This window comes from Zophobas morio, unplaced genomic scaffold (genome assembly GCF_036711695.1).
Source record: "Zophobas morio isolate AGI-343-1 ecotype UQ-CSIRO unplaced genomic scaffold, CSIRO_AGI_Zmor_V1 ptg000017l, whole genome shotgun sequence".
Lineage (NCBI taxonomy): Eukaryota > Metazoa > Arthropoda > Insecta > Coleoptera > Tenebrionidae > Zophobas > Zophobas morio.
Window position 1 is genome coordinate 16,234,614 of NW_026972122.1, and position 16,959 is coordinate 16,251,572.

The 16,959-nt window shown below is 31.2% G+C and overlaps 1 protein-coding gene across 1 annotated transcript; it reads left to right on the forward strand.

Annotated features, from left to right (window-relative positions):
* The first annotated feature begins 8,000 nt into the window (after nucleotides 1-8,000).
* Nucleotides 8,001-9,446, forward strand: LOC135130454 (chitin deacetylase 8-like). Its single transcript, XM_064057837.1, has 4 exons — nucleotides 8,001-8,203; nucleotides 8,254-8,450; nucleotides 8,510-8,893; nucleotides 8,942-9,446. Exons 1-4 carry the CDS (start codon nucleotides 8,039-8,041, stop codon nucleotides 9,330-9,332), a joined length of 1,137 nt encoding a protein of 378 aa, XP_063913907.1. The 5' UTR covers nucleotides 8,001-8,038; the 3' UTR covers nucleotides 9,333-9,446.
* Nucleotides 9,447-16,959: the final 7,513 nt, after the last annotated feature.

Below are 16,959 nucleotides of genomic sequence, written 5' to 3' on the forward strand. Positions count from 1 at the left end.
AATAATGTAATTTTTTCATGGACTGAACTACATCAAAATATTTATGATCAAATCAAAAATATGCTTACTGTAGCACCTGTGCTGACAAATTTTGATGATAAAAAAGAAATAACGATACATACAGATGCTTCTAAGAGTGGTTTAGGTTGTTGCTTGTTGCAAGAAGGAAGACCAGTCTCGTTTGCATCGCGTAGTATGACAACAGTAGAGCAAAATTATGCTCAAATTGAAAAAGAGTTTTTGGCTATGGCGTTTGCAGTAAAAAAATTTCATAATTATATATATGGCAAGCAAGTAACAATCTGTACTGATCATAAGCCACTGGTTTCAATAATGAATAAAAAAATTGCTGACATCATTTCTCCTAGGTTGTAAAGAATTAAATTAAAACTGGTACGGTATGATATAAAATGTGAGTATATGCCAGGAAAATTTTTACATGTTGCTGATTTGTTGTCCAGAAATTATTTAAATGATCCAGTGGAAGATGATGAATCGATGCTTGAAGTAGTACATAACATACCTACATGCAATTGTAAACATTTCAGAGAATAAAAAAGTAACATTTCAAAAGGAAACTCAAGCAGATCCTGTTCTAAATAAAGTAAAAGAATATTGTTTAACTGAATGGCCCAATAAAATACATGATATTGATGACAATTCCAAAATTTTAAAATTTTATCATAGTGTTCGAAACGACTTGACTATTGTTGACGGAATAATTTTGTTTAAAAATAGGTTGTTAGTACCACCAAGTTTACGTAGAAGTATGTTGAATTTACTTCATGAAAGTCATTTTGGTGTTAATAAAACTTTAAGTCGAGCAAAAGAAGCATTATACTGGCCAAATTATGATAAAGAGATTATCACATTTATTAAAAGTTGTAAAATTTGTGAATCAAATCGTTCATCAAATGCAAAAGAACCATTGATAAGTCATCCTTTACCGGGTAGACCATTTTCTAAAATAGGATCAGACATATGTGAATATGCAAAGAATAATTATTTAATAATTTTTGATTATTACTCTAAATGGCTTGATGTAGTTCCAATTAGAGAGAAAAACTCAATTGAATTAATAAAGCAGTTTAAAAAATTTTTTGCTAACTTTGGAATACCGGATTTACTGATAGCTGATAATATGCCATATTCTTCTTATAGTTTCAAAAAATTTTCGGATGAGTATGGGTTTAAAATAACAACAAGTAGTCCACATTATCCTAGAAGTAATGGCTTTGCAGAAAGTGGGGTAAAAATAGCCAAGTCACTTTTAAAAAAGAGCTGTGAGTTAACAACAGGTTTAATGTCTTACAGATCGACAAAAATTGTTGGTGTAGGTCTATCTCCTGCAGAATTAGTTTTTAATCGAAACATCAAAACCAAACTGCCAGTTCCTCAAAGTACTTTAGAATTTAACACAGTTGATCCAAACAATGTAATTAAGAAATTACACACCAAACAACAACAGACAAAATACTACTATGACAGGACTACAAAAGCTAAACCTAATTTTGTGAACAATCAAAATGTTACCTGTTACCTTACAAAAGGGAGGTAAATGGGAGTCGGCAAAAATTGTAAAGAAATGTAATGAACCTAGGTCATATATTGTAAAAGATAGGAAAGGCCAATTGTTGAGAAGAAATAGTATACATTTAAGGGATTCTCTTAACGAATATGTTTCTATTATTAACTGTGACGACAATGATGATGACAAATTTATAGATGTATCAAAGCAAAGTGTTAGTCAGAGACAACGAAGAACACCCTCGCGATTTAAAGACTATATTTTGTACTAATTGTTAAGTATTAGAATTAAGAAGGGGGGTGTTATAGAAGTAGGCTTAGAGAATGTTGTTAGATACGTAAGAGATTAGAATAAACAAATAATTGTAGAAGCTGGTTTTATTAATATTCTAAAACCAATATAAAACAGTAATAATCAGTATTCTAGAATTCTTGGATCTAGCCTTAATTTAATGTAATCTCATAAAATGAGGCCTATTGGTAGTCGGAACATTGCATCAACCACCGACTATGTGCGTATTATCTGATTATTCGTAAAAATATCATCTACATAATGTTAAAATTGTGTAGCATATTACCTTATTAAAACTACTTGTCAACATCGCTTCAAAGAAGGAACTAAATCGTTGCTCATAAAGTTTAAATAAATATTTCCCGTTAAATAGTTCTAAAAAAGGAAGATGTGATTCTGGTCTGATTTATTCTCTTCTCTACAAGTCCACAACCAGCATTGACTTTAGGTATAAAAGTCCTGCACTCATTGAGAATTTACTCGAGTCCAGTGCTTGTAACTTTGTACATTGACTGAAATATTCAACGTGAAACGTAAAAGTAGCCGCATCCTAAAACGTGTTTTTACTAAAAAAGTTAAGTCCACATCACATGCGAATGCGTACTATTCTTATGCAACATTCTAGACGTATATCGAAGTCATCGTCAGCAAGCTCATGCACGAGGTGTGTTATACACCGATATTTATTTATTCCAAATATTTTGTCGAGCGTAATTTTTCCTGTCTCAAAATCTGATACAAGCTCAAGTCGGACGGTATTGAGGATTTAACGTGGGACGATAACAATATCAGCCATATGGAATCACTGGAGAAGGGAACTGGTTCTAGTTACGGTAATGCGAAAGAAGAATCAAATCAAATGAAGGATAAACTATTAACGGTTTATTTATTTATTTATTTAATGGATGGCGTGCTAAAGAATAAGTCACCAAAAGCTTTTCAGTTCATTTGACCATACATTTTTAGAAAATTATCGACCCCATCATAATAATAAATCCTGCAAACTAAAATAGCCAAACAAATTCGCTTTTTATATATGTGAAAAATGTCAGTTTAATAAAAACTGGTCTACGATTATTTCGACAGAACTTCTCTCCCCTGAAGTAAAATCAAACACAGGATTTTTAGCTAAATGATAAAATTAAAAAAAATATTTTTTATGATACGTTTCAACGTTCATCCACTTTTTGAAATACATAAAACTTCACAACAATCAGTCCATAAGCTTCGGAGAGGGTCTCATAAAATTGCCAATTACAACAGACCACAGTCGACAGACAGACGGAAATGGAAGATCTATTTTTAAATACTCTAGGAGTCACGAAACGTTGAGACAATATTAAATTAATCGTTCCCCGGAGGGATCCTATTACAGTTCTTCCCTAGCGTACACTCGGTAAGTAAAAACGTTCTTACTTCCATTTTTAACAAAATAATGAATCTTTGAAATATAGAACCTTTTAGAAATGTATGGAGTGCAACATCTTCAATGTTTTGACTAGATTTATATGATGAGCGTTTTATTTAAACTACTAAAATTTTTGTTGATAACAATCTGTGTAGCCAAAAACTTATTTGTCTATTGTTATATTATCTATAAATATCTAGAGTTTTTGTAAATAACAATAATAATTTAGATCGTACAATGCCTACAACTAAACTTTATTACAGTTAACGGACTTTACATTATATCAACAAAAGAAGACACCCGAGAAGCTTATTTCGTTGATGTTGCGATATCTAAACAAATAAAAATACTTGTAATTACTAATTAGTTACTGCATACCAGTGAACAAATAATATTAAATCGTAACAAAATCTCAGTTATATTAAATGTCGGTGTAGTACCAAAAAATCTAATTGAAAATTTAAAGTTTTTAAATTTAAACGACTCAGTCATTGTCAGTCCCAACTGTATTGTTACATATTCGTCAACTTTTCGAACAGTGTGATCATGTCAGTTTGGATACAGCCTACTAGATCAAATTACTAGATTCGTTAAGGTAGGAAGAACTCACGGAAAATAGCAGACGCAGGTTTAGTCCTAGAAACTGAAACATTTTTTCATTTTTTCATCAAATTAATTAATGCTTATCATTAATCTGAGCACCTGTACGTTACTACCGAATGCTCGTCATTTCCGAGTAGGTAGCGACTCTTAAAATAATGATAAAAACTGTAGCCTTTATTGTTATATATTTATACAGATAAAACTTACTTAAATTCATTTATCTTGAAACACAAGTACCTAGAGATTTACTAAAGATTTATAACAAGGAATTATAAGTTCCAAAATTTTTGCAACTTATGATTTATTACTTGACAAATAGAGAAAGTTATGTTTTTTATAATGATTTTAGATACAACAGTCATGTGGCTGCATTCGAGGTACTGCAAGGGTCAAATCTCTTCTTTTTATTATTTTCCTTAACGATTTATGATATCTTTCGGGTAATGCTGATTGCATTAAATTATTTTCACCATAAATAGTGAATCTGATATTGTACACTTTTAAAAAAATAGTAAAATGTTTTATGAGTTATGTAACCGTCACAAACTAAAACTAAATATTGATAATAATACTATTTTGTAAGTTCTACCCATAAAATCAGTCCATGTCTCGCCACCTCTTTAATGGAAAATGCAGCTCGCATTGAAGGAGACACTGTTAGAGAACTTGAACGTATTTGTTCCTCTTCTTCAAAAATACTTGGATTTATTTGCCGTAACCCCAAGGTTTTTACTAATCCTTCAGTCCTACTGAAATCTCTATATTCTACTTTTGTTTTAAATAAACTAGAAAATGCTTCTAATGTTTGGTATCCCATATATGCGTCACATTGTCTTGCTTGCGAACGGATTCAGAAACGATTTTTGAAGTATCTCTCATTCAAAATTGATGAAGTTTATCCAGAACGCAACATAGAGTATAACTCATTGCTTGAGAAACATAAATTTATTAGCCTCCAAAAGCGCAGAGTTCTCAGTTTGCCTGGAAGTTAACAAATACACACTAAAATTGATTGTCCTGCTTCATTAAATCATCTTGACTTCATTGTACTCCGAACTGTTTTACAGTACAGCACTACTTTTTATTTAAAAACACCTAAAACTCACATATGTAGCAATGCAAGTAAAGAGTTTAGAGATATTGTTTGTTAGGAGTATATTATAAGTTAGGAGTATAAGTTAATATTATATAGGCTTATTTAGTATTTTTTTAGTTTTCGCCGAAGTACTGTTTTCTGTATATCACTGCTTTATTTTATTTTAATATTATTTTTTTGGCTTGTTTACTTATTTTTTTTTTAGAATTTGAATCTTTATGTTTAAGTAATTTTACTAAGTAGTTAGGAAAACTTAATTTTAATTTAAGCCAGTTATTTATAATTACGTTGTAAATAGTTTGAACAGTTGGGCAATAAAGCTTATTAAATTTTTACAGTAAAAGTACTCGTAGAATTCGATTAGAATCATTAGTCGCTTAGTTTTATAATTTGTCAAAAACGTTGTATACACTTTGTTCAGCTAAAAAAAAATATATTTATAACACTGTTAAATCCTCACAACTTAAATCAACAGAAAAATCAAAGTTTTTGTATACTAGATACAACTAAGTTATTTATTTACTACAAATACAATTTATGTTTAATTTGTTTTAAAATATGACCGTGTTCTCCAGTTGTTTAACGGCAACTATTTATTTTTATTTGTTGTAATTTTTGCATCTTTTTTGTCCCTAGTAATATAAATATTCGAGTTCTTTGTTAACTGATGCTATTTAGTGCAGTTGAACCTTGAGTGATTGTTTATAATTACTATTATAACCGAAAGAGAATTTAGGCCGTCTGTAAATGGTGTGTTGCAAATAAGTTCTATTAAAAAAAGAGATCGATAACATCATGAATAAAAAAAATAAAGAGTGACTGACTGATTACAGGTCCTTGGCATAAATCGTCGTTCGAACTGAGATCCACTATTGAGAATAACTATCAGGAAAGAACCAGTGGACTGATAACATGCTTCGTAGATTCAACTGAAACAGGAAATCCGTTATGACGAATTTTGTTATTTGGAGATTACGACTTAATCTTTGATAGTGCGATGTGGACTGTTTCCAGTAAAAACGGATTTCGGGGCTTAAATGCAACGCACTGATTAGAACAAGATTTAATATTAACTTTTATTTTAACAAGAAGTGTGAAAAAAGTGTCTCACGTGCATATACACATGTAGGCAGTTTTAAAGCTATAATCAGTTTGTGGATCATTATCTAGTGTATTAATCCAGAAATTTCAATTACGATATATTTTTGTACTGGTCACCATTGTTGGGACATCCTGTATTACAAGTTATTAGCAGAAGCTAGAAATGAAATGACAAAGCTTCACAATCAGTACGTAAATTAAAATTGCCATTATTAGGTTTATATATAATAAGTATTATGAAATTATTCGTGTATGAAGGGGTTCTATTTCTACTTATTTATTTTTACCAAGTTTCACGTTTAATATTCACGTCAACAGGGAGAAAATAAAATTACTCTTACATGTTGTTCTCTGTGGTTTTCTAACTACGAAAGACTGTTCAGATTTTCTATTGTAAACAGTTTTAGTTAATTTTACTACTTAGAGATTGTTAATTTTATTAATTTATAGTCATGATATATAGAGGAGTGGTGAGGCTATAAAATATGCATTAATATGTGTTGTGGGTATTTCGAAGTTAAATGGAAATTGGTCTCATACCTCAAACGCAGTTTTGCGTCAGCCTTAAGATCGACTTATTGCAAAAAGAAATCTGAAAGATACTACCATAAATGAATATTTTCTGTTGAAATTGTTCTCTCCATTTTTTAGTTTTCGAGGGTAAGCTTAGGTACAAATTACATAATAGAGTTTTTTGGCGAAAGGTTAATATTTTGCAATGTAAATTCTATTTTACTTTATTACCTTAGATTTTTGGATGTTTTACAACTTCACTTAGAAGCTATAAAACCTACTGCACTGGAATCTTGTAAATATTTTAAGGTCATTGCGAAAATAAACAATAGTTATACATTTGTCTCCTCCAAATTAAATCTTTAAAGGCTTTTTTAATTCTTCCAATAAATTAATGTACCTACAAAATTTCTTCAGTTATTTCAGTTGTTACTTAGAAGTCCTACTTTTTGTTGTGTTTGAACTCGAGAACTTCGGTAACGTAGTCATGCAATGTTCATGTACAACTTGTAGACTTTGTGAATTATGAATATTCCAGATAAAAGTATCAACGTAAATTAGTGCAATCATCAAAATGCGAGAAAATATCTTCATTTGTTTAAAACAAGCTTAGAAATATATATCTACCTTAGTGTATGTTTATTATTTGTTGACAGAATAATAATAATTATTTATTAAGTATCACTAAAATAAACTCTACATGTAGTTATTTTTAAAAACTACTTTACTATCAGATGGTCGTTAAGAAATAGTTATTTATGCAACTAGTGAGTAAAGTGCATCTTTTTCTTACGAGAAGGAAAATTTGCCGCACGAGCGAGTGCGTGAATCCGCCGAGTAAAAAAAAGCCACTTTACTCACGAGTCGCATACAAATTTTTTGTCGTGTTCGTAACAAAACTCAACACCCACCAACTTCAAAAACTTTTTATTTTGGGACATAGATATTAAATGTAACCGTATTTGCTGTCTTGACAATTTTTTCGAGGGTGCACGAGAAATCTTCATCGCTGTCCGATTCCATTGTCCGAGCATACAAATTACCACAACACACCGAGAAAATTCATACAAACCACTTGTGTTTATTAATTATTATAGCAACGGCAGGGTTCTATATTTTAGTTCCGTTAAAAAATGCCACGCTACGACACTTTTTTTCACTCAAATGCGTGAACCACTATGACACATTTTTCACGCTTCTAGTGTGATGAAATAAACGTATCCTTTATAAACAAAAATTAATAAAAAATGTTACACTTTTTTTAACGAACGTTAAAAAAATATTATTACAAAAATTTCGAACTTCGATTGACTATTTTATACATAGTGTCAAAATCAATCAATAGAAGCGCATACTTGATGGTAAATTTAAATGGTCGCTCTAGAAACTTAAGTTATCTCAAATGATAACAGAAGTTTACATAAAAAATAGTTTTTATCTGATCTTAACACAATATAAAATGATGTCCTACTTGAAGGTTTAAAGTAAAAACTTCAACATGAAGCTAGCAGTGCTGGTGATTTTGTGCTCCCTTTCGGTTTACGCTCATCCATCATTAAAAGCAGCCGAAATATGCACTGCAGATAAGTGCAAGATTGAAGATGATTGTCGTTGTTCTTCACGTATTAATCCAATTAATAATGCAGACGATCCAGCACCACAAGTAAATTTTCTACCTCATAGTGATAGTTAATTTAATGTCTTATATTACAGCTTATAGCGATTACCGTTAGTGAATCCATTGTTCAGACGCTTTATGATAACTACTTGCAGCCTTTGTTTTTTGACAGAACAAATCCTGATGGTAGTCCAGTTGGTCTCACCTTTTATGTACCACACGAATACACCGACTATTATTTAGTGCAAGATCTCTATTTGCGTGGATACGAAATTGGAGATCATTCAATAACGTAATTACGTTTACATTTACTACCGTATGATATGACATAAATATGTAATATTATTTCAGAAAAACACCTAATCAAACATACTGGCGTGAAGCTACTCCTGACGATCTAGAGCAAGAATTCAGTGGACAAAAGACTATTATATCAACTTTTGCAAATATTCCTGCTGAAGATATTGTAGGAGTTAGAACTCCTCAGCTTCAGATAGAAGGAGATACTAGTATTAATGCTTATGTGACTTCTGGTCTCGGTTACGACAATTCTTGGCCGACATATTCCACAGAACGTATTTTGCCTTATACTTTGACGTATGCTTCCAATCAAAAGTGTTCTGCTACGATACAATGTCCAAAAGATTCACATCCTAATTTTTGGGTGGCACCTATAACAAACATCAAAGGCGCTAATAATACAGAATGCAATTCTCTGGCAACGTGTTTGGTGGCGTAAGTTAATTCTTATTACAATATCAAAAATTTAAATAAATGTTTCAGGGGAACTGCCGACGAAATTGCTACTTGGCTATATAATGAAGTAGATGCAGTTAGAAATGATAACCGCGAACCGCTAACCCTTCGCTTAGATTCATACTGGTTCTTGTTTACTGAGAATAGCTACGAAGGGTTTGTAGCATTTTTGGATAAAATTAAAAGTCTTGATGATGTATTCTTGGTATCGGTTCAAGACATATTGCAGTGGATTAAGAATCCCGTTTCTGCAAGTCAGTACAAAGTACCTGATCACAGTGGTCGGACGGCAGATTGCCATAAAATTAGTTGTCGTCTCATGAATGAAGACAATCAAGAGAGATACATGATGAGCTGCGTTCCATGTCCAGCAGTTTATCCTTGGAAGGGCAATCCTCTTGGCGAAGCTTCTAAGTAACCAGTAAAATGACGCTTTCTAAGATTTTATTAGTCGTCTTGAATTTTAAACGAACACTTTAGTGCTGTATGTGATACATTTGAAAATCAAATAAATAATTTCACTGAAGTACAATTTCCTGCATGTCACTTATGTGAACAAAATTGGTCGAAAATTACTTCGACAAAACTTTCCTTGCTCGTAAAAAACAGTCCACCACATCCACCGTCTTTGAAAAATTGTAAAATTAGAAATTTTTGTTAACGCTTTGTCATCTCCACGATATTCCTAATAAAAATATAAAATTTGTAATAATCGGTATAGTAGTTTCGGTGATTAGCTGTCTAATAAAAATTGACACAGACAGATGACAGACAGACGAAAACTGGAGACTTATTTTTTCATATTGTAGGAATCATGGGACATCTAAAAAACATGAAAGTAGCGATTCGTCGGATAGACAGTGTTGCAATACTTCCTCAGCTTACGCTCGGGAACTGAAAAGACATCGTACCAAGTTTTGTTCAATACCAGTCCCATACTGTTTTTGCAATATTTTTAAAATAGAAATCTTTTATGTGCAAATTAATTTGACCATCAAGTTAATGTGGTTGTTGTATTATTACAACAGATTCAAAGAATTTCGTTTACACCGTAAAACACTGATTAACGAAGTAAGGTGTACAACATCTACCTATCCAACTAAGAAAACTCTATCTCCCAAGCACCCAAAAGATGTTGGTCACTTGTTAATAAAAAGAAAGGTTTATAACGCGTTATAACGATAAAGAACTTGCATCTCCACCAGCTATAATCAATATTAAAGCCAAAACACCTTCACACAAAGAACTGATAGCATTCCAAGTTTTTTTCGTAAGGACACCTATAATCTCTGCCATGCCTCTATTAAAATTTAAATTATTCATTCTCATTCTGAAACGTTTACGTAAAATCTGGAAAATATCGTGGGAAGTAAAGTCATCAGTCACTTGCCGTCAACATGTTTTTTTGTTGTATCATTTTTGTACATAATATTGTGTGTACTGTTTTGACGTGCCACGTGTGTAAGTATTTTGTACATATAACATGAATAAAGATTATTATTATTATAGAACAAAGATTTGTGGTATTTAATTTAGCGTGTTTCACTCAAAAATCAGCTTGAACCATTGACAACTGCGGTAAACTAATCAGTATCTTTATTTCTAGAAATGAATCGGGGCTTCCACAGGGGTCGAACTTGGGTACTTTGTTATTCTTATTTTATTAATTAATGATACTGCTGAGGTTATTTATACAAACAAACGGTGATGATGTAAAAATATTTTATCGAATCAATTCTCAAGAGTAGGTACTGTAAAAAGATTCAGCTCGATTTAAATTTTGGTCTTTGCTTGGGGCAAGCTAAATAGCATAACACTCAATGTCATACCTTTAGAAAAACGGTGTAATTTAATAGTAAATAGCTATATTTCTTTTCAAACTTTTGCACAATCAAGTTGATTTTATTTGGCTTATGTTCAGAATTAAGTTTTGCGTTCCACGACTGAATACACGCATTCTGTTATTCTATACCTAGATCAAATATTATGATTAAATCTCTTTTGTCATTCGCTTGTCGGATTTTCACAGTATTCGCCATATTTGCGATATTAACCCAGATCCACTGTGTAGTTAAGACGGAAGCTTTTTTAAATTCTTGATATACCGTCTTTCACAAAATTTCGCTGACAACATTCTTTTCGATACCCTACACAAATTTGTTCCTAAATATTGGGCTTAATTTTGTCCCATTACCATATTTTTAGACGTATGTACATACCAGCGCTTGAAGGTTCTTTATTAAATAGCTCTTTTCATAGAAAAATTGAAAATTTTACGACAAATTATGCCGTTAAAATAAAATACATCACTGAATGTATTTCAGCAGCATTAAATGATAAACGTTAAGCAAAATTTTAATCTTGCCTTCCACATAATGTTAATAGTACTTAGATTGTGTCTTTAAGTATTTAGCACTTTGCATCAAAATATTGCTCACGGGTTTTCAGAAGCGTTCCTATTGAATATTATTTTGTTGAAAAATAAGTTGAAAACTATCATCTTTTAAACCCCTGAATACTTACCTCTTAAATTTGAATCAAATTTTACTTTAAATTTTAGTCTTTAATTTTTTTAATTATCTTGGTTGTTAACTTTCGTGTCTCATATTTGTAAAAGAATAATTTTGATATTTGAAATCTCACGACAATGCGACTAAAAACTCACATTTCACTCACATCTTTCATTGCAATGGTGTACTCGTAAGAACTAAAACAACAGAGGGAGGATTAAACTGAGCTATGCGGAAGAAAGATATATAATACAAAAAGACTACAAAACTTCAAATTATTTACGCGTAGGCAATTCATTATTACAGAATTCCAAACAACAGAATCTGATGTAACAAGACTCGGTGTAATAGACTTTTTTATAACAAGGTTTGAAAGTACAGGGTTCAGAAAAATACGATTCTTTCAGATTCATAGGAAGGTATTTCGATATAACAGAAAAACCATGATAGAAAAACCAGTTGGATTGTAACAAACCGGTAATAAAAAAAACGTCAATATCGATCAGTACTTTTACATTCAAATGTCGGAGCTGAAAAACTATTTAATTTAATATACATTTTTTCATAACGACCTACTTTTTGTACAAACTGTTAAACACTGCAAACAAAATATTTTATTTTGGATTGTTTAAAGTCTCCGTATTAACTATACTGCTTCGTTACCCATTGTTATAATTTATAAGAACATGTTAATTAAATTTTTACGTAGTTACGCGATAAACATACTTTCTTCTAGCGATAATAATCGAATGATATAAAAGCAACGACTGGATTGTTTTATACTGCGGTTGCAGAAATAGCAGGCAGTAGCGTAAGTTCTCAACAGGCTTCAGGATACCGGGAGCAGACTGCTTGAATTGGGGACCATTTCAATGCAAATGAGAATGTCACGGCGCGTCACCGACCGCATGCCGTACTGTAAGAACAAAGATGAAACAGTAAAGATACATAAGATGGCCCTAGCGACTTGCCCTGTAATATTATTCGATACTTAATACCTGGTTTTTATGGTGCAAATATGAACTTTAAATATATTTCAAAGTGTTAATACATCAATATACCTTACAATAAAAGTTTTCACTTGATAAGTTTAGTTCAGAGTTAAAATGTAATCGTTACTTTATTTTTAAATTTCAATAGTGTGCATGTCAAATTGTCGACATTTTAATTTTCTTGGGTGCGCAAATGATTGACACAAGCGGATATTTTGCAGGCTATTTTCTGAAAAAAAAAAGAAAATGTGTATTTATCGTTCTATTCCAATAAAATTAAAAGATTAACATAATTTAGCAAAAATTATGAAAAAGCATAACAACGTAAACAATGAAAAGTAACACTGGATTCCGGCCGGTTTGGCGAAAGCTCCTCGAGCAAAATCGATATTGAAGTACATAGTTTGATTCCAGTTAATACTAAAAAATCAAAAGAACCTGCATGGAAGCAATTTGAACGTTTTTGTGAGGAAAGAGTGTATGTTTTCGAAAGGAATACAATATGAGACGATGGGATGGTACAGAATATAAGGAAAGGTGCAATTTATAAATCAACTTAACATGAAATTTTACATATGCATATTATTATTTCAACGTCAATTTTGTCAAATAATTGACATTTGAACAAGTATATAACAACACAGATTTTCTTTATATAGCTATTTCGTCTTCCTTTATCAATGTCATTATTAATCAATTAATTACCAACAAAACCACTCTGTTTACGACGCAAAAGTCAAATTTCCGTCACCGTCAACTAACAATTTTATTTGTTTTGATTCAAAACAACAATTTGACATAAAAAACGTAACGTAAAAGATGAAAGTCATTCATCTCTTATGTTATGCTAATGTTACACACTTTTCTTATGTCGAATATAAGTAGTATGTCAATCTATAAATCAGCCTTTAGATAGTAGTTTCTTTGGCAAAAAAAATTAAATAATGAAACACAAAAAATATCTGACACACTCTGTCCGCCTGCAGGTATTTGTTTATTTCGTAATTTATTAAAAATTTTGCAACGGAGGCAATAAACCTTAAAAAACATTAGCCTGTCGAAATACGTGATCTAATTTAGTATATAATCTGTTTAGTGTTGCAAGTTGATGCCTTTATGTTATTATTTTAATTAAACCTAAAATAAATAAACTACCTATATATCAGTTAAGCAATTTAAGCGGAACCAATTTACTAAAATTTGAATACGTATGTTTTTCATCTACCTCAAAAAATTATTAAATAAATCTTTATTGAAAAGTATGATCAGAATTACTTCAGTTACATTTTTTATTTTGATTTAATTTAATGTCAGGTTATTCGTAATGAAGAAAAATTTGGTATATAATAATAATAATAATTTAATAGATCCAACGGCCAAAGGCGTTTACAGGAAAATATAGTACTATGGGCGCCGGTAGGGGGGTGCAAGGGGGTGCACTTGCACCCCCCTGTCTTAGTATAAACTACACTCTTTAATGTAAATCCAAATTGCAATCTTCTAGGAAGTGGATAATATGTAGTTTTTGAAATGATTTCCGCATTCAGTTCTTGCAGTAGCACATATCCTAAAAATTCTTCGCAAATTATTGGACTTTTATTGTCTTGATCACAACGCAAATACCGAACTCCAATCGATAATTGTTCTGTGCCACTACTATTAGCAGTCTCATCACCCAACACCTAAAAAACGGATGCCTGATTCATCTCCTCAATTATTTTGCTCTTCAGATCATCAGAAGCAATTTCAATCAATTCATTTTTAATTTAATGCGATATATACAAAGAGTTTCTTGCTCCTGACTCTAAATTATTTTTTTAAACTTCATCCCCAGATTTAATACGAAAATGGAGCAAATATACTATATCCTATAATGTATGGGTGCACCCCCCTGCAAATAATCCTGTCGGCGCCCATGTATAGTACATATCAATTATTACAAAATGCGTTAAAAAAAATACTAGAAACACTTACTAATCAGTAGACGAAATTACTTAACACTAATGAATAATTGCAAGGTGATCTTATTAGTAAGAGTAACTGAATAAGTTAACTAAAATATAAACATTTGCTTTTATTTTGAAATTTTCTTAAATTCATCCCAAATAAATCTAAACCAAATTTGTGCTTGTTATACATACATATTATATGAGAGTTAAAATACTGATTGGTGTTAGTGAATTTCGAGCATTTGTACGAGGTACAAGAAAAAAATGTTATTCAAAATCTTAAATAAAAACATAACAGAATCGTATTTTCTGCGATTACACAACGACGTTAAATTTAATTCATCAAGTAGTTCCTCTTGTGGATAATTCCTTACTGGATAAACACCATGCTTTTTGAAATAAACGTATTTACACAGTTTTCTTTGCATGAATTCGATAGTTGCTACGTGAACATAATAATGAGGGTTCCATACAATAAAACAATACTCTAACACAGTTCTTACAAATGAATAATATAGCAAAAGTATACAGTCAGTGTTTTGAAACTCCCTAGTGTTTCTCATAACAAATCCTAACATTTTCATTGCCTTATTAGTAATGTAGCTAACATGTGAAACAAACGACATACTGGAGTCCATAACTACACCTAAATCTTTAAATTCATAGCACCTAATAAGTGATACATTCAACATTTTATAATCGAAAATAATATTACCATGTATACGGCTGGAAATCATTATACGACATTTCTCTTTATTCATTGATAACAATTTTCTGCCACACCATTCTAATATGTTATTGATATTATCCTGCAAATCGATACAATCTCTCACATTGTTGACAATCTTTACAAGTTTTACGTCATCAGCATACAGAAAAATATAACAGTCCAAGTTAATACACTTAACTAAGTCATTTATATATCTTATGAATAACAAGGGACCTAAGTTTGATCCTTGCACTACACCTGAATTACATTCAAAAACAAATGACCTATGCCCACAATATTCAACATATTGCTTTTGACCAATTAATATCGACCTAAACAATGTACTCAATTGATCACAAATACCACTTTAACTTAATTTACGTAACATGATGTTATGGTCAACTTTATCAAACGCTTTTGATAAGTCCATGTAGCTGACATCAACTTGCTGTCTCTTATCTAAAGCACCTGAAACCAAATGTGTGACCTGACAAAGATTTGTGGAAGTCCTTGTACAAAATCATGTTGAAAAGTCGTTATTTGTTATGAAAGGTGATTACTACATCGAAAAGAATTGTTTCAAATATTTTTGCGAAATTCGGAATGATAGCCACTGGTCTGTAGTTTTTTATGTTAAAGTTACTTCCAGATTTAAACACAGGACAGACTTTGGCCACTTTCCAAAGAGACAGGAAAACACCAAGCTTAACAATCAAATTAAATAAATGACACAACGGACTAACAATAAGTACAAGAAATACAATCACGCACAAAGAAAGCAGGTATAAAATCCCATGGTAAAATTTGGTCTTATTCTACGACTAGCTTTAATGATATCACTTTCAATTATAACAAATTTATGTAACACAGGAACATTTATGCCACATTTTTATCAGTTATCGAAGAAGAGACTTTATTTGCACTGTATTTATTATCAGAGGATGATGTAGTACCAGGAGTCGAAGTCGAATCACTTTTAAAAACACTTGAAAAATATATTGCAAAGCCATTTACAACAGAATGGGATTTGAGAGTTCACTTTCTTCAAATGTCATTTTCCCGGGAATTCTTGAGGTATGTATTCTTTTTCATATTAATTCAACAACCATATTATGTCATTCGTAAACCAAATTGAATACTTTTTGAAAGTTCTTCTATAAACAATACAGTTTTTATAATGTTGCCGTCCAGCAACAATTTCTAATTGTTTCTTCAGATATCAAAAGGCCAACATGCGTTTTATAATGTTAGCTAAAAACATGGAACAGTTAAAAATAAAAAATTGGTCTAGAGTTATTTACACAGATCTTCTCTCGCCCCTAAAGTACAGACGAAGAAATACAGATTTTTCGTAAAATTATAAATTTAAATTTTATTATATTTGGTGAGATATATTAAAATAAAATGATTTACTATTGTAAATTTTGGAGATGACGTCATCCCGCTCTTCGTGTGAATGATTAGCCAAATTTTGGTTAGCGTTTTACCATCCGTACAGTATACTTAACATACATTTAAATTTGACAATCGATCTGGAAGTTTCGGCGATTATCTTTCTAATAAAAATAGACATAGCCAGACACACGACAGGTAGACGGAAACGACAGACCTATTTTTTCATGCTCTTGGAGAAATGAAACGTCGAGAAAACATAAAACTAACGAGTCTCCCGATGGACTCGGTTACAATACATTCTTAGTTTACGCTCGGAAAGTACAAAGACGATAGGATGTTGGGAAATAAACTAATAATAAATGATATTATTTTGCAAGCAATATATTAATTAATTATCAGGTGTTATATCAAGTTATTCTAAAGCTGTCGATAAATTATTAAATTTCAGAATATTTCAAAAAAGCATATTCCTTTGGAGTACACTAGATGT

Excerpts from the sequence above, each read along its gene's own strand:
- LOC135130454 (XM_064057837.1), top strand. The coding sequence starts at position 8,039 with ATGAAGCTAGCAGTGCTGGTGATTTTGTGCTCCCTTTCGGTTTACGCT. Across the intron at positions 8,204-8,253 it reads CAGACGATCCAGCACCACAA|CTTATAGCGATTACCGTTAG; the intron begins GTAAATTTTCTA and ends CTTATATTACAG. Across the intron at positions 8,894-8,941 it reads CTGGCAACGTGTTTGGTGGC|GGGAACTGCCGACGAAATTG; the intron begins GTAAGTTAATTC and ends TAAATGTTTCAG.